Genomic DNA, 27,500 nt, shown 5'->3' with positions numbered 1-27,500 from the left:
ATTTTCCGCCGTTCCGTGATTTAGGATTTGGGGTGATTTTCCGCTATTCCACCGTTCCTTCTTTTATGGTCACCGTCAGCCCAACATTTTACTCCGATCTGGCGCGATGAAACGTTGGATTTTTCTTTTTGAAGTGGAACGTTTCGCTCACTTAACGTTGTAAAACGAACAAAAAAATTAGCAATGGAATAGAAGGACTGGTTATTCTCAGAAGAGGCGGGTATTTTTATGTGACAGTATTTTTGTTGACAAAGCTTTGCTGTTTTGCAAGATATTGTTTTACTTGCAGTGTTGACACTGCAACCCGTTTAACTTATACTGCTAACTTCAGAGCAGTCTCTTAAGCTCGTTTTTTCGGCTCATGTTTGTCATTTTTCTTGGAGTTTTATTTTCAAATCTCATCCCATTTGCTTCATTTAATAAAATTTTATTCTCAGGTGAAAATAGTCAGTCAAACAAACGTCTGGCAATTAACACAGTGTTTTTCTCTCATATATTTCTCCTTTAAGGATTTATTTGTGACAATCTTTACCGAGAACAAACACAAATACTTAAGAGAATAGGATATAACGGCAAAGATTTAGATGTGTGAGTATTTTTGACTGAGCTGAAAGTTTTTTCAAGGAACGTTAAAGGCGAATTTAAAAGTAGTGTGATTTCATTTTCATCAAAACATGTCCCCTTGCTTCTTGTAGGTGACTGATAATTAGCCCATTCTTTTCATTTTTTTTCAATTTTTTCTAAGTGTGTGGAAGGGAGTGTTTTTTCAAGTAACTGAAGTGTCAATAAGTTTAAAGACGGAGAGATTTTAACCCTCCAGATGGTAGTAACTCTTCCCAATAATTGGGTCTCGGTTTCGTCGCTTCTCGACGGTTCTTGTTTGATTTCGCAAATCTTTGGAGAAATGGAGATGTTTCAAATAGTCTAGGTATGCTTGAACTTGAACCAGCTCCTCAGAAACCACAAAGAATAGAAACGTCTGTAATTTCTTTCACTTTGTTCAACTTTCCTTCATTGAAGAATTTTTTTTTTATTTGTGCTCTAAGCATAAAGTCATTAACTGGTTGTGCTGTTCCATCTAAAGAAGTAGCCGGAGATTCAAAACACTTTAATTTGTACCTTAGTTAATTTTTCTTTATCCGGGAAAGGGCGTGGAATCCTGCCCATTATGTAGCCAGCCAAACATTGTTACATGAAGCGCACTGCTACTCTTTCTTAACCTTGCAGGTGTCTTTGACAAATTCCATGTACAACTCTCCGACATCATAGTGATAGTCACAAATTTTAGCAAAATAATTATAAGGTCTGGGGACATGTTTTTCTTAACTTTTGGATGCCTTCATGTCATCATAATTAGCTGGGTCCTGTTGAAAAAAAAATAAAAGAAAAATGATAATGCCTGACCTCCTCCTCCCTCTCTGTTACAAATGCCCTTATGTAATCTGACAGAACAGGTGCATTGTCATTGTGCAACGCTATGTCATGAGCAATCCTCCATGCATTTCTCTCCATTCTTTATCTTCGTGATTTTCATAGTCAGCTAGTCACAGTCATCTTCTAAATTTCTTCGCCTATTTTTTTCATGGAATCTTGGAAAATATTCCCATTTTATAGAACCGCAATGGATAATGGCAACTCCAACTGCAGAATTAGTCCTCTCAGCTTCCCCCTGGCCACTGTGTTCATGTGCTCGATGAATCCTGATGCGGTAATCAGAGTTCCAAATTCTGAACAATTCGGCATCTCGGAACCTGACTTCATCAAACAATGTTAAGCATTATCTTATTTACATTAATTATTACTACATCTAGATCACATTAAAAAAATGGTCACAATTGGATTTCATCTCCAGGAGAATTCATTTTTACAGAGAATCTATTGATATGTTTAAGAGATTATATGGTTACTGCAATCAATTTGTATGATGTAAACATTTTTTCAAAAAAGGAGGTAAGGGACTAGATCGATGTAAGTATTTGCATGCAGAATCTTAGAATGACTCCTTGGCAAAGCAAACAGCCATTTATATAATGTGGTTTACAACATGATACCACTGTATTCTCTAGAGTCATGCACTTATCTAATCAGCCTTATCCTTTTAATTTTTAGTAAAGGATTTTTAAAAGTGAAATTCATTAGTCAATTATAACGCAAATGTCATAAAATGTTTATACTCCAGAAATGCTTGTATCAGCCATTTTAGAGGACTAGGTTTTAAAGGGTGTCTCGAAAACGAAGACCTCTAAAACGAAGTCCCTAAGACTCTTAGACCCTAAGATCCCGAAAACTTGAAAACGAAGACCCCCAAAATTTCCAAGTGTAAGTACAAAAAAAAAAAAAAACAAAATACATCAATTTATACCTCAAGTGAAATTTAATTCCTTCCTGTGGTCCTACAATGGTTATCCGCCATCTTGAGCTGAGCAACCGCGTGTCTTGGAATACTGACCGGAAGTGTGTTTCCCTCTCCACTGGGCCGGAAGCGCGTTTCCGAACGTCTCAGTTGCGCTGCTGGGCTTTTATTTAACTACCAACTACAAAGAAACGAGTGTTAAATTCTTCCTTCTGGGAATTACAACCACGCGATCTTGAGAGCAAAAGAAATAAAGCCTAGGCTTTCTATTATGAAAGTTTCTGTACTGATTTTGAGGTTCTTCAATCCCACCGTACATCCATACATTTATCTCTATAGCAAACCAGCCGTGAACAGCTACTAAGCCATAGTTCGCAGGAAAAAATACAGGGAAATGTATGGAAAGTTCAAAACACGATTGGACGCTTTCTGGCACAGCTTACATCCCTCCAATTTTTTTCCTTAAATCCTTTTCCTAGTACCAAAAGTTTGCAATTCATGAATATTTCAGAAGCGATGTTTCATGAAAATTATTTGACATCGGGTTTCCATACAAACACTGTTATTCCAAGCCTGTTTGCCTACTCGTCAAAATGGCATCGAAAACCGTGATAAGGCCTATTTTACAGTAGCCTCCCACGCAGACGTTCTTAGGGGCTCGTTTCTTTTGCTCTCACGATCGCGTGGTTGTAGTTCCGAGAAGGAGGGATTTAACACTCGTTTCTTTTGCTAGTTGTAATAAAAACTCAGCAGCGCAACTGAGACGTTGGGAAACGCGTTTCCGGCCCAGTGGAGCGGGAAACACACTTCCGGTCAGCATTCCAAGAAACGCGGCTGCTTAGCTCAAGATGGCGGATAACCATGGTAGGACCACACAGGAAGGAATTAAATTTCACTTTAGGTATGAAATAATGTATTTTTATGTTATTTTATTTTTTTATACTTGAAAATTTTGGGGATCTTCGTTTTCGAGTTTTCGGGGTCTTAAGGTCTTAGGGTCTTAGGGTCTTAGGGTCTTCGTTTTAGAGGTCGTCGTTTTCGAGACACCCGGTTTTAAAGTTAAAAAGGGTGATACAGGGGAGTGGGCATGTTATTTTACAATGGTTTGCAGGATATCTCATGAGGGGGTGCCAGGAAAAAAATATTATTTAGAACATCATCTGTTGGGGGGACTTCCAAAACACAAATTTAAAGGGAAAAAATTAAAATCATCATAGGCCCCCCTCTGCATAAATTATGAACCCTCCCTCCATTAAGATCTGCCACTGCCTGGGCACAAAGGCCATGCACAGAGAGTTTAACCTTTTCTGGTAGATTTAGACCTTTTGTTTTAGCCGTAACAAAAAATAAATTGATGTAAGCTTTTAATTTACCATCACAGATCATGACAGATGTAATGAAAACACTGTATGGCTCAAGAATCATTTTGTTAAAATTATGGAAGTTCTTGTTGAGGCAGTTCATAAACTTGTAAAATATGCATTCTTGTGTGAACGTTTCTGTGTACTTTTCCCATCAAGGGATAGATCCAGTTGTGTATTAAATTTCTTACCTTTTTATAAATGTTTATGATGGCTGGAATCAAATAGAATGGGCGCTCTTTTCTGAGCATGTAATATTTTTCTTCAGCAGTAAAGATTTTGATTAGTTGGCCAGGTAGGGCTATTGCTCTAGCATGGTGTGTACAACAGAGATTGGCCATGTCAGTGACCAGTGTTACAGTTTTCTACACCTTATCACATGGTCTGGTATACCTTTTCAGTAACATAAGGAAAAACACTAATATTATTTTCCTTTTCCATTCTGTCCACTGGGTTTATGAAAAATCTTCTTTATTTATAAGAACAGTTTAAACCACTGCTTGTTTTGAAGAACAAAGTAATAAAATGCTTTTAATTTGCAATATTTCAAGCAAAGTTTTAGTTTTACATCATTTTGTGAATTGAGAAGAGGACTATTATATGCACACTTAACTTTCTTTAAGCACTCAATCTACCTTCCGGATGATGAAAAGTAAAGTAAGGAATATTTTTACATAATGCTTATTAAATGATACATGGTAGGAATCTTGCTGTGTAAAAATGAATAGGACTTCTCAGATGAGGTGCTATCCATAAGCTGGAGCGATGAGGGTGCAGCAGTGTAGTGTTTAGCAGTCTAATGACTTCTTCGATTGGGATTTTGCTCGTAAAGACAAATGGTAAATAATAGGTTGAAGCAAGGCCTGCACCTAAATTGAGAAACCAGAGAATACAATCTGCAGTGTAAATTTTAGTGGTCAATTAGGAAACCGCTTAATTTTCTTCTCAGTATTACCTCAGTAAGGAAATGTGGTCCGTGCAAGGTAAAATAAAACTCTTTGACTTTGGTCGGATTCAAACCCATTACCTCAGGATTTTGATCACTGATGACCAAATGTACTCACTAGGGCAATGCAATATTGAAGTGGTTTCCTTCCCACACAGAAATTTAAACTCCAGAGATAATTTTCTGATTTCCCAGTTGCATAATCAGTACTGCACAGCACAAAATTTCATTATCCCTTAATTGTTGTGTTATTTCTTTACTTTACTCCAAGTGAACTCTCATGTAGCAATGTGTAAAAAAACTGCTGAGGATAGCTGACCCCATAACTGCCTGATGGATTGTTTTGGTAAATATTTTGACAGGGACATGTACAGTTACGGATTTATTTATCCAAGTGTTATTTCATGTCAAACAAGTTACTAACTTTAAAATCCAGGTACAGATGGCTAGGAACTGCAAAAACATTTTTTTTTTCTGTTGAATAAATTATTAGACTTAAGACATTTATTAAATTCAACAATTACCTAGAGAGAACACACTCTTTACACAGATTGGAGTCGAGATTCTATGGGACAACCAACCTTGATTGCCATGAATGAAAGGATATTAGGACATGTTTTTCAGCTGGGTGCCCCCTGCAGATTTTGCGGGGGCAGATGACATCATCACCAACTTGGCAAAGGAGAGAGAGCCTAGGATCGAGGTCAACAACTGCACTCTCTAATCCAATTTTGATTATAACTAGTTTTCATATACCATAAATGATCTAATAAACACCAGGGGCGTTTATTGAGTTTGAAGGGTTCAAAGGGGGCGTTTAAAGGATAAGAGACGTTTAAAAGAGAGAGACGTTTATTCTAATAACTGTAACATGGTAACCTTAATACGGTATTATAATAACCTAAATGACAGAGCTTTAGCGGACTATCAAGTCAAACGTGAAGTAGGCCTTGTAATTCCGGGATACTACAATGCTAGGACGAGCCGAGAGAAAATTGTTGGTATCCTAAGACAGAGATCAAGATCATTAAAGAGTGCTATCCTCACTTTGAACTGGAAATTGAGCAAGACGGAACTCGCACACCGGTGTTAATTAAGCAACAAAGCAAATAAATTGATTGATTGTATTGTGCATCTGTTTCTAGTTTATGTGTGGTTTTCAGGGAAGGGGGCATTTAATTAATACAGGGGGCATTTGTTAGAGAGGGGCGTTTAATACAAACTTGTCAGCTTAGGGGGCGTTTATTAGATAGGAGGCATTCATAAGAGAGGGGGCATTTATTACATCATTTACAGTATACATGTATAAAGTAGCAAAGGGTCAAGTGATGGTCATGTTGGCTTTGCAATATCAAGAATAAGAGCCAGACAAATACTGCTGTGGTTTCCCTGAACAAAACAGTATCACTTTGCACCCTCAAAACAAAAGAATCAATGTGATTGATAGGAAGTTATGAAAGGTTCATATTTTTCCTATCACTTCCAAAATAAATGGGAAAATTATATTGCATTCTTAGTTAGATTAAGTTAAGAGCAAGAAAGACAGTTCTCTCTAATAAATCAATATCAAAGGCATGGAACTGAGCACCTAGTTTGAGTTTATACAAAAACCAAACTTTGATCGCGCAGAATGCCTGGACATCATGAATAATTGATAGCCACTGAAGCGGCAAATTTGAATGCGATCGCGCTTTGAAAAGCTATAAAATAGAGAAGAATGGGCCGACACTAGGCAACTAGGGTTCACAAAATTCACTTTCCCGAGTCTCAGAAATGATAATCTCAAGGTTCACGCACGGCTTCTTGCAAATCAAGGATTAGTCTACAATTTGCACTAAAAAAGAATGAAATTGAGAAAGTAGAAGTTTTATGTTTTTCCACTTGAATATACAGTAAATTTTGCAAATTTTCGTATAGACAGTCATTTTGGAGAACTGTTTTGGGAAAACTAACATACGTACTAGACTTTCACGCACGGCAAATGGCAGGCGAGTCTTTCCTTGAAAAGAATCCGTTTTAATTTCGAAAATTGGTCACGAGGAACCTTCATGTTTTTCAGTTTGAAAATTGTTGGTCGTAGTTTTATTTGAAAATGGCGCGTTAAAAGCTGGCGAGCTATTGTTTTCAACCCAGACATGAATAACAATACATGTCAAATGAAACAATGCCTATTGTTGAAAACCACTCTGCATGAAGAAAAAATGCTTAACTACCGCGAATTTTAAAATTGCCATATGCATCAGCTGTTTTAGTCACGATCTACGGACAACATAAAGATGACTGCGTGCGCGACCAATAAATACAATAGTGATCGGGAACTCTTTTCAGAGCTCTTCGAAAACCCGCTCCGTCCGTTGATACTTCACATCGTGCCGCTGTACGTTAATGTTATAAACTCTACTTACGATTTTCAACTGAACGTAGAAGGTATAAGGAAATCATTGTGGAGGTACGTTTGCGGGAAACCGGCCAATTTGTTTGACCATCCTTTCCTTCCCCTACAAATTAGAGGAATCTGGTCGCGAGCGCGAATGTTCTAGTTAAAGCTTCTCTTTTTTCGCAACAAAGAAAAGGCACACGCGCGCGCGAGTTTTTTCGAGCAGAAGCTACTCAAGATTCAGGCGCGACAAGTATATGTTCGAATGCCTGCGAAGGCGCCACATTTGTTGCCCTGGGTTTGGCGGAAGGTAAGACTTGCCCTATTCACAATTAGTATAAGGCAGGCCAAACGGCCTTTCAAAAAATTCGATCTGTTATACTATTGAACGTTAATACACTTGCTGCCGGTGCGCACTTATTCGGCCATACTGCAAAGGTGTGATATTATGAAACAATAGAATGAACATTAGCTTATGTGGCCATTGTCTTTAAGCTCCGACCTGACAAGTTAATGAGCTAAGCGGTATTCCCTGCGGAGCACGGCGCGCGTAGATTTGGACCAATGACAGTCACTCAGTTTACGCTTCACCGCTAGTATTACAGATCTATAACTTTTGCAGTACAGTAAGTAAATGTCCCCAAAACAATAGGCATTCTGCGCGATACAAAAACCAAAATAAACAACTTTATGTGTACAAGAATTAAGCTATCAACCTGGGAAAAACAGAAATTTTTAAAATGAGCTTTTTAATCTAATTTATTGAACTACATGTATAATCAGCTACAAGTACAATATTTTAAAGAAAATAGAAAAATGACACAAAGCTAACTTGACTTGAAATATTTCTCATGTATTCAAACATCTCCAGAGTGCATCTCCCTCAAATAGAACCTAAACATTAATTAACAAAAAAATCACTGAATTTGACTAGAAAACGATAAAATTTAAAATATTTTGAAAATCCCCATAATTAATGACTCGTTTTTCAATTGGTCCGCAGTTTGAAACGATCTCTTAGTATTGTGCATTATTATGTTACCGACCACATGGCCTACTTTTGTCCGTATTAGCTTGCAATTTTAACATTATCTTGATTAAAGATCAAAGGTTTCTTTTAGAAAATTGCTCCCTCAAGTAGAAAGGTGTGAATCAACCATACATAAAGATTTGAAGTTATCTTACCTCTTTGATTGACAGAACCGTTGGACCTTTCGCCTTCCACCGGCACAGCAAAATCCCTTCTACTTTTGACATTTATCACACTTAAATTTTCCTTCAACCCAACAAATCTGCTGTAGAACGAAACACTTTTCACACTGTCACGCAGGGAAAATAAGATGAGGCGTAATAAATCTTCGATCGCCTCCAAACTAAATTCTGCAAAGCTTCCTAGCGCTTAAAAAGATCCTTGATCCACCACGCTGATTAGATCCACCATCCTAATACAGGAACACGTCTAAATACTGCTATTCTTACCCAAATCTCTAGAACAAAGCCAACACAACTAAATTCCCCCCTTCGGCTATATTTGTTTATGAAATTCAAGTTCGCGCGTGTGTACGAAGAATCTGGGTACTAGCAATCTAGGTTCCTTTCGGTCCCTTTTGGCCTAAAGCGCGCGGGGGCTCTGGGGATGAGATTGTAAAAAATGAAGCGAACATGCCCTCTGTAACGACAAATCAGCATTAACTAATTGTGCCCCCTGTATTACACTGTTATTGTTGATGGGAAGTTTGTTGCATATGCACTAAAAATATATATAACTGCCGAAAGGATAAGGAACTGGTAAGGTTACTACGTTCATACGATAAGCAGATTCCTAATGCTACGAAAAAATTGGAGCTCCGCCTTTAGGCTTGGCTAAATATATATATTATATTCACTATCTACGGGTGCAGAACGACCATGGCCAGTTCGGGTTGGCTTGATAGCTCAGTGGGTAGAGCAAAACCGCAGAGTTTTGAGTTAGAATCCCGTTCGAGCCTGAACAAAGGCCAAATGGCGGAGCTGAAGGTGATCATTGTCGATGATTCTAAAGGATATTTCCTGGGGGATGGGTGGGAGGTCCTCGCCTCTCTAGCTCTCGGGCTAAGCCTTCTTTGTTGACTGACCCATGACTTACTGATCAGTTTATATTCTTATCTCTGCATTTTATTTTTATGTCATTATTATACTACAACAAGCAAACAAAAGTCCCGATCCTGTCCAGTCTTACTAAATCTAACCTAAACCTAACTACAACAGTTGCAACATTTATGGTTTATTTTTCTCTTCTCGCTTTTTTTTAGGAGGAGCCTCCGTCGTTTTCCTTTTATTTCACTAATATGTATCCCATGGTTTTAATGTGCTTGTCTCCGTTATCGCCTTGGTGTGAAGCCTCATTACCACACGTGTTGGTGTCATCAGGTTTTCCTCCGGTACCAAAACCAATTCTGGAACTGCAGCTTTGACCGTTGCTAATAATACCGATTCTTGCTTTCGAATAGTCGTACCTGTCACCCACTACGTTGAACCCTTCTTTGTTACAGTTGATCTGCAGAGATGCTTCAGAGCCAATCAATGCCTTCCACTTGTCTCGACCCAGAGAGGTTGATCGATTGCGGCCGTCAGCGATCAGAGAGTACAGTGAAGCGCCATTCTTGCTGATGACCAGGAACTTGACAGATTGATTGCCAATCCTCATGCCGAGACAGATCTTGGAGAACTTCATGTTCCAGTAGGTTGGTAACTTGGTTTCCTGGTTGTCAAACCCCGTCTCACCTCCAGGAAGATTGAACTCGGTTTTGTTGCTCCAGAATTGGGAATCGTAGTGAAACGTTGACTACAAAAGAAAACACGAAGTCACCGCTTAGAAATGTTTCTAGAAACCTTATTAATTTGCCGATATCCCGTTACTTGTTGCATCGATCGCGCAAAACTGAACGTCAGTTTAACTTTGTTAAGGAGTTTTTTTGACAGTGTGGAGTTGGGGTTAATTTAAGCATTCGTCACCGTAGGAGTAAAGGGCATTGGTACGTGTTACTTATAATCCGCAATAGTTTTATTGTTGTTACTTCCTTTGACTTACAAAAAATAATGTTATTCACCGGCATGGAGGTCCATATTGGGACTTTGAGGTCTTGAGTGCGGCCTTGGGCAGTCCTCAAAACAGAGAGCACAGCTATTCCCCAATACAGTCCGATCTATGGGTGAGTACAATTTCAACTTTTGTCTACTCCCGGAACCAATCAATTGTATTATTTACAGAATTTCACCCGCTCGCGCACTGAGAAAAAAATAATATCAGTTACGGACCAAGGGTGGATTGGTGAAAACCACAACCTGTTGTTGATTACACCTTGTGACCATCAATTTTCATGACCAGAGTCCATCCTCCATCTCCGCATCCATCAATTCCGGTCATGTGACAGTAAACAGGGATTCTTCCAATGTCAGTGTGCAGCCTGTAAGCTTTATTCACTCGACATCTGAATTGAAGATTGAAATGAAAGTTAACTACAGATTAACCTCTTAAATCTGAATCGATGATTCGTTGCATTGAGATCAAAGATAACTACGAATTAGTTTTCTTTTATTTACATTTGTCTTATTTTAATTTCTTTAAAGTTTGATTACTCTTCTGTAGAGAAATTGTTGAAAATTCATTCTTGGTTAGTCTCCTAACAGAGGTTTCTCTTTGTAATTTTTGTTTTCTAATTATTGCTTTTTCGTCTCCGTTTTGAAGGATAACAAATCGAGAAAAATATACGAACGAAGCAGAAATAAGAATGAGAAAGCTCAGAAAGGAGGATATCGATCGGCGTTAATGGAAAATATTACATCCATTGTATTAAGCAGATTATGGCAGAAATGTTTACCATTTGACAAGAGTATTTGCCTGCCTCACAGCTGTCTTTTTCGAGAAAATTTTTACACTTTATACTTTAAAAAGGTGATGGTGTTAGTGTGGAAGCCGGTTGGTGGGGGGGAGGGAGAGGCCTCGTGTCACGAAAACGTAGACAGTTTACGCAGATTTTGATATCAACCTCTTTCATGACAAGTTACAAACATCAGTTTTCGCTTCTCTGGTAATATTAAACACGGAGCGATCCTATAAGACCAGGCTAAACAGTTCAGACTGTCAATCAAAAATCCCAAACGCGCGTATCGGATTGGTTGATTACCAAAGGTCTTATTTTAGCACATTCAAGTTCCCGCAACTTCGATTCGAAAGGACGCGACGAGTCGACGGAAAAGCTGTTTTAGTTCGAATTATTTTGTTCAAAATCAATCCAACGAATATGGCTCCAGGGGAAGAATTTAGAAAGTTAACTTAGCCGTCTATTTTGAGATCGGAAATTCATTTATCGGCTGGTAAAATCTTATCCTTTCGAGATATTTCCCGAAATGATTAGGATAAAGTTCGTTAACAAACTCTGTCTCGAAATAGGTTGTTCTTCTGAAACCGGTTTCCGTGATGGAATCGCTTTGATCCTTTGTGTCGTTTAGTAGGGGAGGGCTAAGTAAAGACACAAAGTCGCGGAAGCGAAGCCTAGAAGAAACAACGGAGCGGGCAACGGAGGAGAAAAGTGAAGTGTCTCAAGCGGCGAGCGATCACACGCAAGAGCAAGACGACGGAGCTGGTAATCTTTTTCAAGTCGGCCTCTCTATTGCTTACTGTATGAACTTAGAATATATTTAGTACTGGTTAATTTAAATACTGATGTGAGAGCCATTGCCATTATCATTTCATCCATAACATACATGAGAGCAACATCAGGTCGTGTTTTGTTTATATGTTTGGTGATTATTCGAATTAGCAAATTGTGCAAATATGCATGATCACGTACGAAATGTGTTTAGATGTTTTTATTTTTGACTTGTGCATAGAAGTTCAGAATTTATTACTGCCAGTACTTCCAGCGGATTTAATAGTAGAGTTAGTTTTCACGTACATGATCGATAGATACACAAGCGGTAATGAACTTGAACCCAACATGACGACTCGAGCGGCCGTTTAGCGGAAAACGTCTGCCAAATTTTGAAAATCCCGCCAGTTTTGGCGAACAACACAGACTCGTTTTGGTTATCAGCATGTTCAGATCGAGGGATACAGATGTCCAGTTCGTCGCAAGCTTCAGTTTATAATTGTTTCGATCTTTGTACTGTGTATTTCCAGGTAGAAGGATTCGAATTTCGAGGTAAGTTTCGTATAATCTTTCGATTGCGGCAACGAAAAATGATTATTTCCGTTATCATCGTTAATCTCGCAAATTTCTGGTGTTTTACAAGATATATAGTTAGCGTTTAGCTTATTTTTATTGATAAATCGATTCCTTCTTCGATTTTACAAACGATAGTTATTTTCTCTTTTTTCCTTGACCGTTACCGACGTCATCCACCATTATACTGATCCGTTTGGAAGCCAACAAAGCGCTTCAAAGGGGGCGTGTCCTTCCCTTTTATAGGATCGCTCCGTGTTTAATGGAACATTACGTGGCTAATCGTTAATTACCCTGATCACCGCGCTTTACGAGGACAACAGCCATTATACGTTTCACATCAAAATATGGCAAATCACAACTGACGACAAATATACCCAAGAGCACCGCCCTTCAAACGTCTACAAACGCAGGTCAATAAAAAGCCATGTGACTTACTTATTCTTCAGATAAATATCTCTGCACAATGCAAAAGAATCGTCACCTGTGAAGACATCATACATTCAATGATTAAATCCAAGCCTAGCTTGAATATCTTAAGTCAGAGACTCGTAAACCGAGCCAATATATATAGATATATCTAAAGAAACTCACAAAATGCAGCATTACTAAGTGGATATGAATATATGAAACATACGTTTGAACTTTGGGTGAAAGATTAAGTAAATGCGAATATATTGTATTTCATTCGAATAAGTGTGAATAAAATTGAATTGAATTGAATTGAAGGTCTCTCTTCTATTCAGTATTAGTATAAATCTACTAGTGTTCTATCACGAATGCCGTTCTCTGATTACCAGCTATGACTTTTATACATTTTTATATAAACTATGACTTTTAGATATTTTTATATATTTTATATTTTTAGACTATGGCTTTTATATGTATTTTTATATATTTTATATTTTTTTTGTATATGTATATATATTTTATTGATTTATTCACGTGCTATTTTAAGTTTCGCTTGGCTCACAGGTTACGCTACGCGCCCTGTGGTGCTTCTTATACTGTGCATACAGATAGTTTTACTGCGCATAATAATAATAATGGTGATGATGATGATGATGATGATGATGATGATCTGATGTTTATTTACTAGACTCGTTTAGGGTTGTATCAAATAAAATGCCCTATTTCGCTTTACAAATGTACGATTAACTACCTTAAATGGCTTACAGAAATCTAAATAGTTAATTTATTACTAAAGTAATTATGAGAAATATATACTCACCTGGCTTCCTTTTCCTTTTCATTTCCTGCAAATCAGACGAATGAAAAAGTGAAAGGAGTCAGGAATGTAACAACAATGTCTAATTTTAAGATGTCGCCTTTAGAGCACAGCAGAGTTCCCTTCAACCTTCCGACATATTGAAGAGCACTTCTGCTCGCAGGCTCAGTCAATTTTATGTTAGAGATTTTAACAATTTTAATGATTCAGCCCGGAAACCATGAATTCAAAACTAAAAAGCTTGTTGGGTCCGTTTGAAAAAATATTAGTCTCTCTTTCTATGTGTGTTTTTATTTTCCGAGCAAGGACACCAAGCTAACGCACAAACACTTATCTCTCACTGCAATCTAGACATTTCCCTCGGGACTGGTCTTTATATATAAATCTTACTTTATGACTTGATTTCAATTGTTAATGATCTCACCTCGATACCAGCCCCTTGCATTGTAAACAGAAGAGTGCCTTCTCTAGTCACCAGATCCCCTTCCGCGTCATCCTTGTCTGTATCCAACAGTTCACAACTCGTCCCAGTCAACTGAAACGCTACGCAGACACAAACTTTGGCGCAATGGCGGAAACACTCCACTGGGCTGGGCACGTTCATAGAGGCAATAGTATGCCTTGCTATGGCAATATCCTTGGTGAAGATGTTGTAGGTGTACACGAGTGATGTTTTAACTTCGATGCTGTTTGATGATGTTGTTATTGAAAGCAGTAGTGCACCAATCACCACCCACTTGGGTGTAATGTGAGGAGTCATGTTAAACTGTAAAGATTCAACCAATTAGTTCATGGTAGCTGGTTTCTGTTGAGATAACGAGAGGCTCGGGAGAGTTTATGCACCGTATTACTTAAATTCCCCTAGATGGGATGGTGTCATAAATTTCCTCGCGGAGCGAAATTGGCGATCGTCGAGAGGCATCTATATGACATGTTTTCTGTGAATTTCGAAAAGTCAATTATCACCATTTGTAGGCTGCGTACAGTTTTATTAAAGCTATTTCGTTCGAGTGCCGACCTCCAGTTACAGTCTACTGTATTTTTGAAACTATTTTTGTGTTTCTCGTATGTTAGAGAGCATTTTCGAGTCATATTTTCATGTAAGTTTCATTCAAAGTTGAAGCTCCTAATTTGCATAATTGAAAAATACTGGTATTTTTATCAGGGTCTTAGAAACGTCTTGCCGCAGGATTGTCTTTCATTATAAGTACGACACAAAAACAACTACAAGATCATTACTGTAGGAAGTCTCATTTTTGGTTTACGTGTGTTTTAATTCACGTGCAAGATTTGAAGCAAAGTTTTGGGTTATGAGGATCTTAGGGAGACAGCCACTCAGTTAAGCTGGAGGAGTACGCAAGAGGGGAAAATGTTAAGACCTTCAACCTGCAAGAAGATTAAAATGAGGACACTGAAGAATAAGCCCGTTCTTTGTTGCAAGAGATGATGAAGATGTCAAAGGAAGATGATGAAGACATTATATTTGAATGAGTTCACCGCATGTCTTCACGGAAGTAAAAACCAGAGATCTTAGAAAACTAGGCCACTGAGTTATGGTAAAGTCTAACTTTTAAGATAAAGAGTTCGTTTGGTCATACGTAAAGAATCTAAAAGGCACCGGAATTGGACGTTCACATGGCTGTCCGAGAGAGACCGACGAAATTCATGGAAAATTGCCTTCAGTTTTGAGAAAGCGAGGAAATAAAACAATCAGCCTTCTTTTTGGGCTAAAAAAACTAATAGTTAATGGTCAAGGCTACAGTGGAGTGGTAAAAGCAAACAAACCTTCCATATTATGGGAAAATCATGAGTAGGAACCCAGCAGATGGACATCAGTAAATTAGTATACAGAATGACGACTTAGTTTATTGTTGAAAATATTGTTTGTTTTGTCCTTTGCACTAACAAGTGCAGTGCTAATTCATCCCCCACTGTTTAATTTCATATTTAAGGTTCAGAAATTCTTAATTATGCATGTTCTTTCTTTTGATTTTTCTGCATTCTTCTTTACATTAGTTTTCCGATAGTTTATTACTAGAACTGCTTCAAAATTTAGGTTTCAAGTCAGCTTTATAATGTGGGAAACTCGTTTATTTAGCAAATAAAAGTTGAGGCGTGTGAGAGCGTCACCAGAACATCTGCCAAAACTGTTTTTGACAGATTAGGGGACGTTTTACTTTAAAGGCGAACGGGCAGCGCGTTTACCTTCCTCTTCTGGATCTGTTATGTTGTGTAGTCCCGTAAGCTAGCTTACGGTAAGCTTAAAAAAGCAAATTCTTCATAAATTAAAATCGTAAACAACAACTCGCAAATGTGGAAAATGGCGGAAAGATCAAAGTCCTTTGGTTATTTCTACCGTTTGTGGTTGCCATTTTCAGGCTGTGTCGACACAATAATTTTTTTCAATGTGGATTAAATGGGAAACATAATTATGTCGCAGAAGCGAAATCTTTGTCCTTGAAGCAATGATGTTTTTACTTGATTAAAAGATGATACTACCTTTCAAGACGCCAGAGATGCCTGCGCAGCTTCTGTTGTTTCGTGCGGCTAAACTAGAATTAAGTCATTCTAAACCGCTGCAATGTTTCCGGCAACCTTTTATTTCCTAGTTTGGCTAGACCCTAAACATGAAGGCATATCTTTCTTTTCGCGTACAAAAATCAACTCGTATTTGCCAACAGGCGTTCGCAAACTTTATTCAACCTTAAGAAAATAAGACCTTAATGAGCAGTTTGCTGGCAATGATGGCTTTGGGAGTGAAACTTTTATCACGGCAGTCACTGCTAAACTGACAACTCTGGAATACATTAGACAGAGAAACGAAAAAATGCAACTAACCTTAAGATATCGAAAGATTTCCAAAGACCGCAAAAGATGGCTCAAGAATTTCTAAAAGAAACTTAAGCTACGGCAAACAAGATCTGTACGGTCATCATTTTTTTGAACCATTTAATGCTTTTTGTCGAATTTGAATCGACTTTACATCTCGTCAATTTAAAGAAATCAGGATTAGTAATCCTCATTGCAGGTTATTCAAGAAGTACAGGCGGAGTTCAAACTTAAGCTGAACTTATGACCTGGCAGCAACCGATGAGATAATAATTTTTGATGTATTCAACATCCAAGTGTATATTATTACGAACTCACACAATGAGCGGCTACCAGTTGGCTTGATAACTCAGTTGGTAGAGCACAGCACTGGTACATATTTGGCAAATCCTCAACGCGATTAAAATGGGTATTTCCTGGAGGGGGGGGGGGGGGTCCTCTCCTTAGAGTTGGCTCTCCCTTTCAGGCTGAGCACAAACTTACAGCAAACATTTAACATAAACAGTTTATAGTCCTATCTCTGCATTTTATTATTATATCATGATTATACTACAACAAACAAGCAAAAGTTCTTATCCTCTTCAGTCTAAATCTAACTACAACAGTTGCTAGATTTATGGTTTATTTTTCTCTCCTCAGTTATTTTAAGAGGAACCTTCATGGTTTTCCTTTTTATTTCACTAATATGTATCCCATGGTTTTAATGTGCTTGTCTCGACCCAGAGAGGTTGGGCAATAGCGGTCATCAGCGATCAGAGAGTACAGTGAAGAGCCATTCTTGCTGATGACCAGGAACTTGACAGATTGATTGCCAATTCTCATTCCGAGACATATCTTGGAGAAGTTCGTGTTCCAGTAACTCGGTAACTTGGTTTCCTGGTTGTCAAACCCCGTCTTACCTCCAGGACGATTGAATTCGGTTTTGTTGCTCCAGAATTTGGAATCGTAGTGAAACGTTGACTACAAAAGAAAACACGAAGTCACCGCTTAGAAATGTTTCAAAAAACCTTATTAGTTTGCTGAATTCCGTTACTTGTTGCATCAATCGCGCTAAATTGAACGTCAGTTTAAATTTTCTAAGAAGTTCTTTTGACAGTGCGGAGTTGGGGTTATAAAAGAAGTGGTGACCATACCTTGAGCTTGGGGCTATGCCATGCTAATGAGTTCCCAGAACCGTAGCGGTTTATTCATTAAACCACTGACCAAAAAACCGTGGGCACTGAGAACGAGATGTTGTCTGCCCCTTGGCGCCAAGTTACTGTCCTTACCTTGGAGCTGCCTAGCATGCTCCTTATCCTCCTTAGTGTTGTTGTTGTTGTTGTTGTTTTCGTTTTTGTTACTTTCACTTACAAAGAATAATATCAGTTACGGTCCAAGGATTGATTGGTGAAAACCACAACCAGTTGTTGATTTTACCTTGTTACCATCAATTTTCATGACCAGCGTCCAGCCTCCATCTTCGCATCCATCAATTCCGGTCATGTGACAGTAGACAGGGATTCTTCCAATGTCAGTTTGCAGCATGTAAGCTTTATTCTCTCGAGATATGAATGGAGATTGAAATGAAAGTTAGTTACAGATTTACCTCTTAAATATTAAATTATGGTATAATTATTGTTATTATTATTATTATTATTATTATTATTATTATTATTATTGTTATTGTTATTGTTACTATTGTTATTATTATTATTATTATTATTATTATTGTTATTGTTATTGTTATTGTTATTATTATTATAATTTTATCAGTGATAAAGTAATGATTATGTATTTTAATTCCTTGGATGATGACTGATATTTTTAACTCGATATCTCCACCTTCTCTAAAAATTGCATCTTTAAAACCTATTGAGCCTGACGCAACGTCCTTTATCAATTCCATAGTTAATGCAGCATTGCATGTATATAACTTAATCTTTCAATTAGCAATTACTCCACGAGCGCGCGTTGGATATGAGATGATAGATAGCCAACAAGGTGCGTGACGTCGAGTTGGCTATAATCATCTCATATCCAACGCAAAGTCATCCTTGGAAAGGATGACATGCTTGGCCTACCCTGACGCCTGTTAGCTGAGGGTTCTCCTTGTCATTTATGTCTCCTTCGTATATTTTGTGTCCCTTTCCGTTGATAAAAATATCAGAGGGAAACAGAAACGACCAAGAAAAAGTTCTTCCATGAGTCTGCCTTAGAGCTTTTCCTTTCGAGAAATTATTAGTCTCTATTCCTAAACTAAGAGGATGGCATGGGGGTAAGGGTGGTGGGTTGTCAAGGGGAAGGGAGTGTCAAGGTCAACGAAATTGATCCATGCGCTGTAAAAACCAGTTTGACACAGACAACGGGAGTGACGACACAAAACATTTGAATTACGGGGACATCTCTTTCTCTCCTTCTTTGGGGAGTCAAAAAAGGCGTTGTTGGCAGAGTGAACAAGTCGCGGCCTACGAAAATAAACACTGTATCATCCTCTTACAAAGTCCTATTAGCAGCCGTCTAAAAGTCATCTAACTTACTTGTTTTTCAGGTAAATATCTCTGCAGGATGCAAAAGAGTCGAGACCTGTAAAGAAATCAGATATTGAAGAAAAAAGTCTAAGCCTAGCTTTAATATCAAGAGCCGGAAACTGATAGACTGAGCAAATTGAATTTTTGCCACAGACCGTTTCCACAAAATCCTTTTTTCAGTAAGGCGTGTGTCTTTGAAATCTATTGTGGGATTAGAATACGTAAATAAATATATACCTGCGTTACCTGTGACCGCCTTTGGTTGGAACTGGCGAACGGACCCGAGCCCACATCTTGGTGACCCAATCCTGAGACAAACGATTAACTCATCTATCATTTTAAACCACGATGACAAACATCTTTCATAATATTGACCTGAAATATGGGCGCACAGCCCTAAGGTTCATTCATCGACACGAGCGTTGCTCACGCAAGCTCGCGCGATATGCTAACCACCTCACCTTTCTCATAAGGTGCGTAAGGAACCAAGTTGTTCCTAGAGACCTCCGGGTCCGTTCGCCAGTTCCAACCAAAGGCGGTCACAGAGTATGCCCACGATCAAACAACACAGCAGCCGATCGGTACCAAGGCGGACGGCCGAGGGAACAATTTCTAGTCTGAACGACGAGGATCAAAATCCTCCAATCAACAACAGCCTAAGAGAGGATCGAAAGGCACCAATCAACACAAACCAAGGTGCTACTTATACTGTCACGCGATCAGTCGACACCATCGCCTGATGAAGACAAGCAGTATAGCGGTCGAAACGTCGCGATCGACATCTTTGTGGCCCAATCGTGAGACAAACGATTAACTCATCTATCAGGTTGGAAATTATTATACTCTGGTGTGATTTTTGGTAGGTGTCAAAAGCATGAATCTTTCAAGAGCTTACACGGACATGCAGCCTCACTTGGTATCTTTTCGCTGTGTCCATGCAAAAGAGATTAAGTTGCTGAGATATCTATTCAATCGGAAAAATATAAGTAAATATATTTGAAAAAGGTAAAATCAGTACGGTATACTAGGGATTATAAACGTTTTCCTCCCAGCCAATGTTCCGCAATAATAGGTCATAGAATTACAACGGGAAGGTTTCTGCAGATAATACTGTTGTCAGACACTCACTTTCTTCACCATTTGATCCTTCACCAGCTTTTCTTTTCCTTTGCTTTTCCTGCAAATCAGACGAATGAAAAAGTGAGAGGAGACAGGGATTTGACAGGGGCACCAACAAGAACATTAAAGCAAAATACTGAAAAAAGTTGTCTCCAGTGTTCCTATGTGTAAGCTAATAATATAGTTTGATCTGCTCGGATGTTTTAGCTGAAAATGTAAGTTGCAGAAAGTTGTAGGGAAGGGAATCTTTTTCCCTCATTTTAACTTATGCTTCCATTTGTGCTAAGTCTGTAAAGGACAAAAATCCAAAAGCAGCGTTTATGAAGGAAACAATTTTGAACTGTGTTTAACTAAACAGCTTTTAAACGTGTTTAAAACTTGGTGTGAATCGGGCATTAGATTTTCAGCAGTGCAAGATATTTTTGTATCAAAATTCGAGCCAATTTCGAAACGAGGCGAAGAGACTACCTCCTCGTCGTGATATTAATAAACTGTTGACTGATTGCGAAAACGCTGAATACTGATTACTGGTCAACAAACTACACTGCTAAGAGAGCTCTGCTCGGAGTTGCAGGGTAGCAAACTACACCATTCTTAGCAATTTTAATAATCTACCACGGAAACCAGGAAGGGAAAGATGAAAAGAAAAAAGAAAAGAGAGAAAAACCAAAGGATCTTCCGCATACACATGTCATCTGCCGGGAGATTTGCGGAAAAAATAATCGTTTGTGACATCCGGTCTTAGTAAAAGGTAATTAATTCCTAGATCGTCTCGTGTCGCGATTAAGTTTTCTTTTTCTTTCTTATATTTCATGACGAATACAATCATCAATCTTAAAAAAAAAATGATAACGATAGAAAAACCCTTGAAATTAAAAAAAAAAAGCACAAACTTTGGCAATTTTAGTCTTTTTATGATCAGTCTAGTCATACGATCAAGTACAAGTTTGCAATTCAATATGCACGTTTCCAGTTTGTTTTGTAAACTGAACCACCTGTCCTGTTAAACTCCTTCGTTGTATTAGACAATCGACTTTGGATTCGAGACCGTTTACACTTTCGCACACTTTATGAGTTACGAGAATTACAAATATTGTTTCAGGAAATATTCCGTATAAAGAATAAAAATTCACCGGTCGGAGATCTAACTGCAACTGTCTTACCGTAATTCTGGGTTCAGAAGGCTTGAGTCGTCTCAAATATTCGGTTTTAATTGTGATTATAAAGACAGAGTTAGAAATAAATATCTTTTGTTTTTTTCCGAGGTACAAAATCGATGCCCTGAGCGCGAAAAATACGTTCAAAAACCCAACAGTAGCTCGGAATATGGGAACGAAATCTCGTTCCTAAATTTGTTTTGCCCTTTTATTTAAAAGCATCCGAGCTAATGGTGTATGACCTTGCGTAACAATCCTTTACTTCCCTTGAATAAAATCCAGTGGCAAAGAGAAAAACGCATTCGTTTTTCACTGAATTTTTTTTGTTGATCCCCCCCAAATGTAAGGCATAACACTGTCTTTTCGCTTAATCGTACAACTGATAAATGTCGATAGTAACCCATATTTGCATGTGTAATTACCTCTGATATGTCGAGTACATGGTGAATCCATCCAGTGGCTCTGATAAAATTGGTACCCGCCTCACACTGGTTATCATAGCCAAAGTTATTCAGCTCACAGACTTTTTTAGGAGGAAAATAGTTGTAGGAAATGCACTCGTCGAGTTTGTGGCACTCCTCAACGCACTGAAACCAGTCGATGGATTCAATAGTCTCAAACACATGGCCTGTGAGTAAGCTGTTATGAACAGTATAACCATGCGAACTCCAAATGCTGACGATCACGATGGATATTATGGTCAACGAGAAAAATAAGCGAATCATTGTGCAGTGTGGTACAAATGACTCAATGAAAGTGTTAGAAGAAGCAAAACTGAAAACGAACACTTAACATGCGCTTCCAACAGACTTTAATAATGTCTAGCGCTTTGTTAGTTGCTTGAAAATAATTTAATAGCCCGGCTTTTTTTTATTGGTCAGCTATTTAAGTCAGCAAGCATCTAATCTAAAAGACTGTCATTAGTTTTTCTACAGCACAAACTACGAACTGTCAAAGATCATCACTCCGCCCTTACAATCAACTGTGTACAAACACTTTGATAACTGTAAATGGAGACTGCAAACGAGTAAATGTTAAAGGTGAACGCTATTATTTTTATTATTATTATTATTATTATTATTATTATTATTATTATTATTATTATCATTATTATTATTATTGTTATTATTATTATTATTATTATTATTATTATTATTATTACATTAACTCTCCATGTTTCGAGGAATTTCTGAATGTATTTTTGTGATGCTTTTTATATAGGTAATATTTGAATAAAGTTTCTATTACTTATTATCCATGAAAAGTTGGGAAGAGTGGGCTTTCTTTCTTTCTCTCTTCGTTTTTTTTTAACGTTTTAATAATGAATAATTATTGGTGAATTGTCGGGGGGGTTATTCCCCAATATTTGCTGAGCCTCAGGCAAATAATTGTTTTGGTATAATTACTCAGGTGATTATCAGAGAAAAACAAGAACCGTCCGTCAATTTTAATTAGATCCTAAAGTTTTCTTGTGTTAGCATAATTACTCAGGTGATTGTAGAGATTCTATTGACCTCATTGGTCGAGGATTGTGTCATATGCTGCTTGAATCACCTGGCACGAGGTGACTATAGCGCGACTCACTAATTTTCAAAATGGTCGCCTTGCGATTTGTTGATCTTTCTGAGGAAGAAATAAATACGATGAAAGAAAATGCAATTCTGAAAGGCACTTAAGATGCAGCTAAGTCCAGATATGAAAGTTCTGAAATTTGTAATAGAAAAACCTTGTAAATTGCGATGGAACTGTTGTTGATGTACATAGGAATATAAGCTTATTAAAAACGAAAACAACAAATTAAATTCGCGCAAGATTCTCTTTATTTAACAGAATGGTTTCAACAACAAAACGACTTTAAGACAGAATTTGAAAGCATGCAAGTAGACGAGATGAATAAGTAGTGTCTCTCGAAGTATTACGTTTCATCGAAAGAGAGGGGAGAAAAAAAGACAGTTTTTATTAGAAGAAAACTAGTTTGTTGTCAGTTCGAGCGGCTCTCGACCACCATCAAAAGTCACCGCCGTACAACAAAAAAATATTCAACTAGGACAACCGTGGACTTGTTCAGTGAAGCCAATAAAGCACTTAATCCATACCTCCGATGACAATTTATAAAGACCATTAACCGGTGAAGCCATCAACAAGAAATTGCGGGGCACGCGCGATCCTAGAGTTTTACGCCAAACAGCCTGGTTTATCTCCATTAGTAAACGGGTCACAATTCATTCTCTGAAAAATTCAATGTCTGATTAAACTGACAGAGAAGAGTACCGCCTTTCTGCTTGAGGTATGCGATTGAACATGTGATCGGCAGGCTGCGCGTCTCTGTTCATTGTCTCCTGACAATTTGAAACAAAGAAATAAAGCTTTAGGATCTAATTAATAACAATGGTTTTTAAAACATTAAAGGTTTGAGGGTATCTGTGGTCACGTGATCAGGACACTCCAAATTTTACGAAAATTTTGTAAAACTACATTACGTCAAATGAAAGAGCGACTGCTAGGTCGCAGTTTGTAGATAATCTAGTAAAAACAGTTAAAAGGGGCACTATTAGTTTTCATTTAAAAATTAGCAGGAGATCTACTCATACAAATCCGTTGAATGTCTCCTGTTCAGCGCCTTATCTCGTAAAAAAGCGAAGCAAACTCGTATATGAGGTCTGGATATGTGCTCTTGTTAATGACATCGACGGTTTCCTTCCATTCTGACCCCTTCATAGCCAGAATAGATGTAATTTTTCCATTTGTGGTAGCCTGGAAACGAGCGAGTAAAGTTGATAACGGGAGCCTGGAGGCAGCGAGGAAGGACCATTCGTCTAGCGTACATGCACTGGTGTTCGCGACATCTCGCTTTCCTCGTTTATCGGAGAATTTAAGCGGGTTGCGAAATTGTTTTACTTGCTAATTTCTTCATTTTTCTCCAATGAAAAGTTGTTAAGAGCCGTCCTCTGTAAATATCGACTATCGTCGTTTGGACGAGAAAAAATGAAATCCCTCAAACTTTCTCAGAAGAATGGTCTATATAAGTGATTCACATAAATATAACTTTCAGCTCAGTTCGATTCGTATTTTAGCTGTAGTGCGACCATCTTGGTTTTACCGCTCTGAGAGGGCTTTCAGCGGCCATTTTAGGCCACACTTTTAAGAATTTGCCTTACGAATAAAGCGTTACAAACCCGAACAAAATCTCATTATTCGAAACAAGCAAATGTTTGTTGTTGTGTTGAGAAGCTTTTTTGGGAATTTGATCGAAATCTGATTTTTTACAAAATTTTTAATTTCTTCCCTATTGAACTACTCTTCAAGTGCCAAAAAAATGGCCGAGTTTAAAGGAAAATATCGCTAAAGATACATCAGTTGGCATCCTAAAACAGCATCCCGGTTAAAGAGCAATGTCTCATCTGTAAGAATATGCAATAAAATTTTTGGGCAGTTAAAAAGAGAAAATTATAGAAGAAGAAGTTTTAACTGTGCTTTTGTCAACAAACACCGCCTTCGTTATTAGCATAACAACATGAAAATAACGATTTACTAAGAAAATAATGATTAATTCCACTTACCTCGTGAAATATCGAGAACTGGATATTTCAAAATATATCAAATTATAGTTTCAGTCGGATACAGCCGCATTTTCGATGATTTGTTGTGCGAAATCACTGTAATACACCGCCGCCCGTAAACGCGGCACTGAGTTGAATTCTTCAAAGTCCGTCAGGACAACCATCAGCCGAAAAAATTGCCTTTCGCCCCATAAGCTGCCGTGTGCAAGGTGTCAAATATTTCTTTGTTATCCTTAATGACCAAAAATTCTTTCAGCAACAATTTAAATCCTGCTTTGAACTGGAGATTCTCGTCAAGAAATCGTTTATGTTCCGTTGACCTTCCGCCGTTATTAAACAATGAGATTGCGTTACAGAAACGCGGGCACATCCAGACGGGCTGGGGTGGGGGTGGGGAGGAAATAAAAATGGAACAGCTCCTAAATAAAAAAAAAAGGGCCATTCAAGATTACTGTCAAATCTATTTTATGCATTTCGGGTACTAAATAGGAAACTAATGTCCCGGCTTACATAGAATTCCAATAAAAAGCGACTTACTTACTTGTTTTTTTTTTTTTTTTTTTTTCGCCTGTTTGTGTTTTGGAACGTTGTCATAGCGTTTACCATTACGAGGACTTGGAGCCAGAAAAACTACTAAATCTGAACATCGTTGGAAATGCTACCAAATGTTACGAAGGGCAACCGACTGACAAATAGGGCACAACAGCTAATAGTAAGTGGCATTTATTGAGGGTGGCAAAGGGTTTTTTTTGCGACGTGTGATGGCGCATAAATAAGCAGCGTGACAGGTGATAGAACCCGTGCGTGATGCAGTACTGACATCAGTGTCTGTTAATTTCCCTATTTGAACCTAAAATAAAATCCCAGCGTAACTGGTTAAGTATTCCCCTCTTACGAAAACTTACGCGTGCCAACATGTACTAGCTGGTTGGTTAGCTGGAAAATATATTCTTTTGACTGAACTTGACTTGTCAACCCACGATCGCCCTTTAATTTCTTTGACTTGTGTGGCGCCCAATCTACAGGGGTTGAACACTTTTTTCTTGTTGCAACGCCAACGGATTCCATATAATTCTCTGTGCTGAAGACAAATGCTGATTTTTAGGTTGTCTTCAGTTGCATCAAAGAGAACCGAAGACGTAATGAAAATGATGATGATGATGATGAAGATGATGATGATGATGATGCCTGAGTATCAATGATGATAATAAGGGAATAACTCCCTTTTTCCCCTTTAAAGTTGGACGATCAGTCCCATCACAATATCACATTAAACCATCGTTTCTCAACACATGTACCCCTACGTACGTTATAGCGATCATGCATTCGAAAATGTTGCCCGCGCGATAATTTCCATTAAGTGAAATTTTTGGTTTATACTTTGCACAAGTGTACGTCCCCAGCTTCAAAATCCATTGAATACAAAAATAATAAAAAAAAAATTAAATGAATGCATTAGTACAAATTGTATACACTTTATAGGTGTCAATGAGATTCGCACTTTCCCACGGTCTCCTAGCACGTGATTAATATATGCCTCAGACCAAATTTCATAAGGAGGAAAATTTGGTAAGGAAGAATTTATGAGATTCAAATACGTGTTTTTCAAAAGCATTAGTTTAGAGAGTACGATCTAATGGGACAGTTTGCTCCTTACTAAGTTACACGCTTTTCACTCCGCAAATGCTTCTATTGTTAACGTCTTCGTGTGAAAAGGTGTAATGAAGTGTAACTGCAGGTGATAACTTGTGATCTGAAATGGCATGTAAACCAGGTTGCGAATTTCGTGGGGGAGTTCAAAAAAATGTATTCGCTTCAAGGAATGAATACTTATGATTTGTACTTTGGTGTTTCTTAAGAGAAAACTGCTAAAATAAATATCAAAATACTCATACTATACCTGCCCTTACTACGAGCAATTGTGCCTCGGTTTTTAAAGATGCGTCCCAAACGTGCAGTGCTTTTAAATGGATGCTCACGTCCCTTCGGCAGTCACTCAGTAGGACACACTGCACATTTTCATCGTATCCGCAGGTACCTCCAACATAGACGAGTAGCCACAGGTGGCCATGACCAGGAATTCTTCACGGACCAATTAAAAGTGCGCCTACAAAGCCATTCGCTTTACGCGTGTCACGAAAAGTTTGTACATATTAAAACTGGAAACAATACACTTTGATTGACACATTATATTTCTATGGTTCTCTTTTGCGACTCAAAGGACCTAAAATATTAAACACGATATAAAATGAAAAGTAGCAACACCTATGAAATTTAATTTGATGTAGTCATTATTTAAATCTACTCAACGATCGGCTTCGCGTTACCGCAGGGCAATTTGATCACAGTAAGGGAGGGGGAAAAAAAACATGAAAGGAATTTTCGTCTAACTTTCCAGAAGTACATTTTTGCCCTTAGATCTACCACAAAATATTTGAACTCGCTGGAAAAGGTACTCATCTAAATAAGAGACCATGACTTTACAGAGGGTACTTCCTACTACGCCAGAAACCAGAAAAAAACCTACACAAATTTCTCAACGTTCCCCAAAGTCACTGGTCATGTTCCATTATTCCGAGACAGGTGTTTAATTTATAGCCCCGAATAGGCGAAGAATGGCTAACGCTTTCGCAGCATCTTACAAGCTAAGGTCCGTGACATTTTTATTTCCTCTCCACCTCCACCCCAACCCGGATGTGCGCGCGTTTCTGTAACGTAATCTCATTGTTTAATCATGGCGATAAGGTGAACAGAAAATAAAAATTTCTTGACGAGAATCATTGACCAACATCATGTATGAAACCTAAACAGAAGAGCAACGATCAACTGATGCTGTAAATTAGTGTTTTACTTGCCAAC

At 38.1% G+C, this 27,500-nt stretch overlaps 2 protein-coding genes across 2 annotated transcripts in view; both read right to left on the bottom strand.

Moving 5' to 3' along the window:
* Positions 1-27,500, bottom strand: part of LOC146463722 (uncharacterized) — a 58,627-nt gene that overhangs the window by 15,682 nt on the left and 15,445 nt on the right. The window contains exons 2-3 of the mRNA XM_085084253.1: positions 13,473-13,497; positions 12,680-12,725 (exon numbers count right to left, since the gene is read on the bottom strand). Of these exons, the coding sequence (XP_084940379.1) occupies positions 12,680-12,725; positions 13,473-13,497 (71 nt within the window). The remainder of the gene's footprint in view (positions 1-12,679; positions 12,726-13,472; positions 13,498-27,500) is intronic.
* LOC146463724 (uncharacterized) lies at positions 9,141-10,368 on the bottom strand. Its single transcript, XM_085084271.1, has one exon. The coding sequence runs from the start codon at positions 9,748-9,750 to the stop codon at positions 9,352-9,354; it is 399 nt and encodes a 132-aa protein (XP_084940397.1). The 5' UTR covers positions 9,751-10,368; the 3' UTR covers positions 9,141-9,351.

This window comes from Pavona decussata, unplaced genomic scaffold (genome assembly GCF_977016875.1).
Source record: "Pavona decussata unplaced genomic scaffold, jaPavDecu1.1 SCAFFOLD_175, whole genome shotgun sequence".
NCBI classification, from domain to species: domain Eukaryota; kingdom Metazoa; phylum Cnidaria; class Anthozoa; order Scleractinia; family Agariciidae; genus Pavona; species Pavona decussata.
This window is presented reverse-complemented; position numbering and strand designations above follow the sequence as displayed.

Bases quoted from the DNA above. Each gene is read 5' to 3' on its own strand.
- LOC146463724 (XM_085084271.1), bottom strand. From the start codon at position 9,750: ATGAAGTTCTCCAAGATCTGTCTCGGCATGAGGATTGGCAATCAATCT.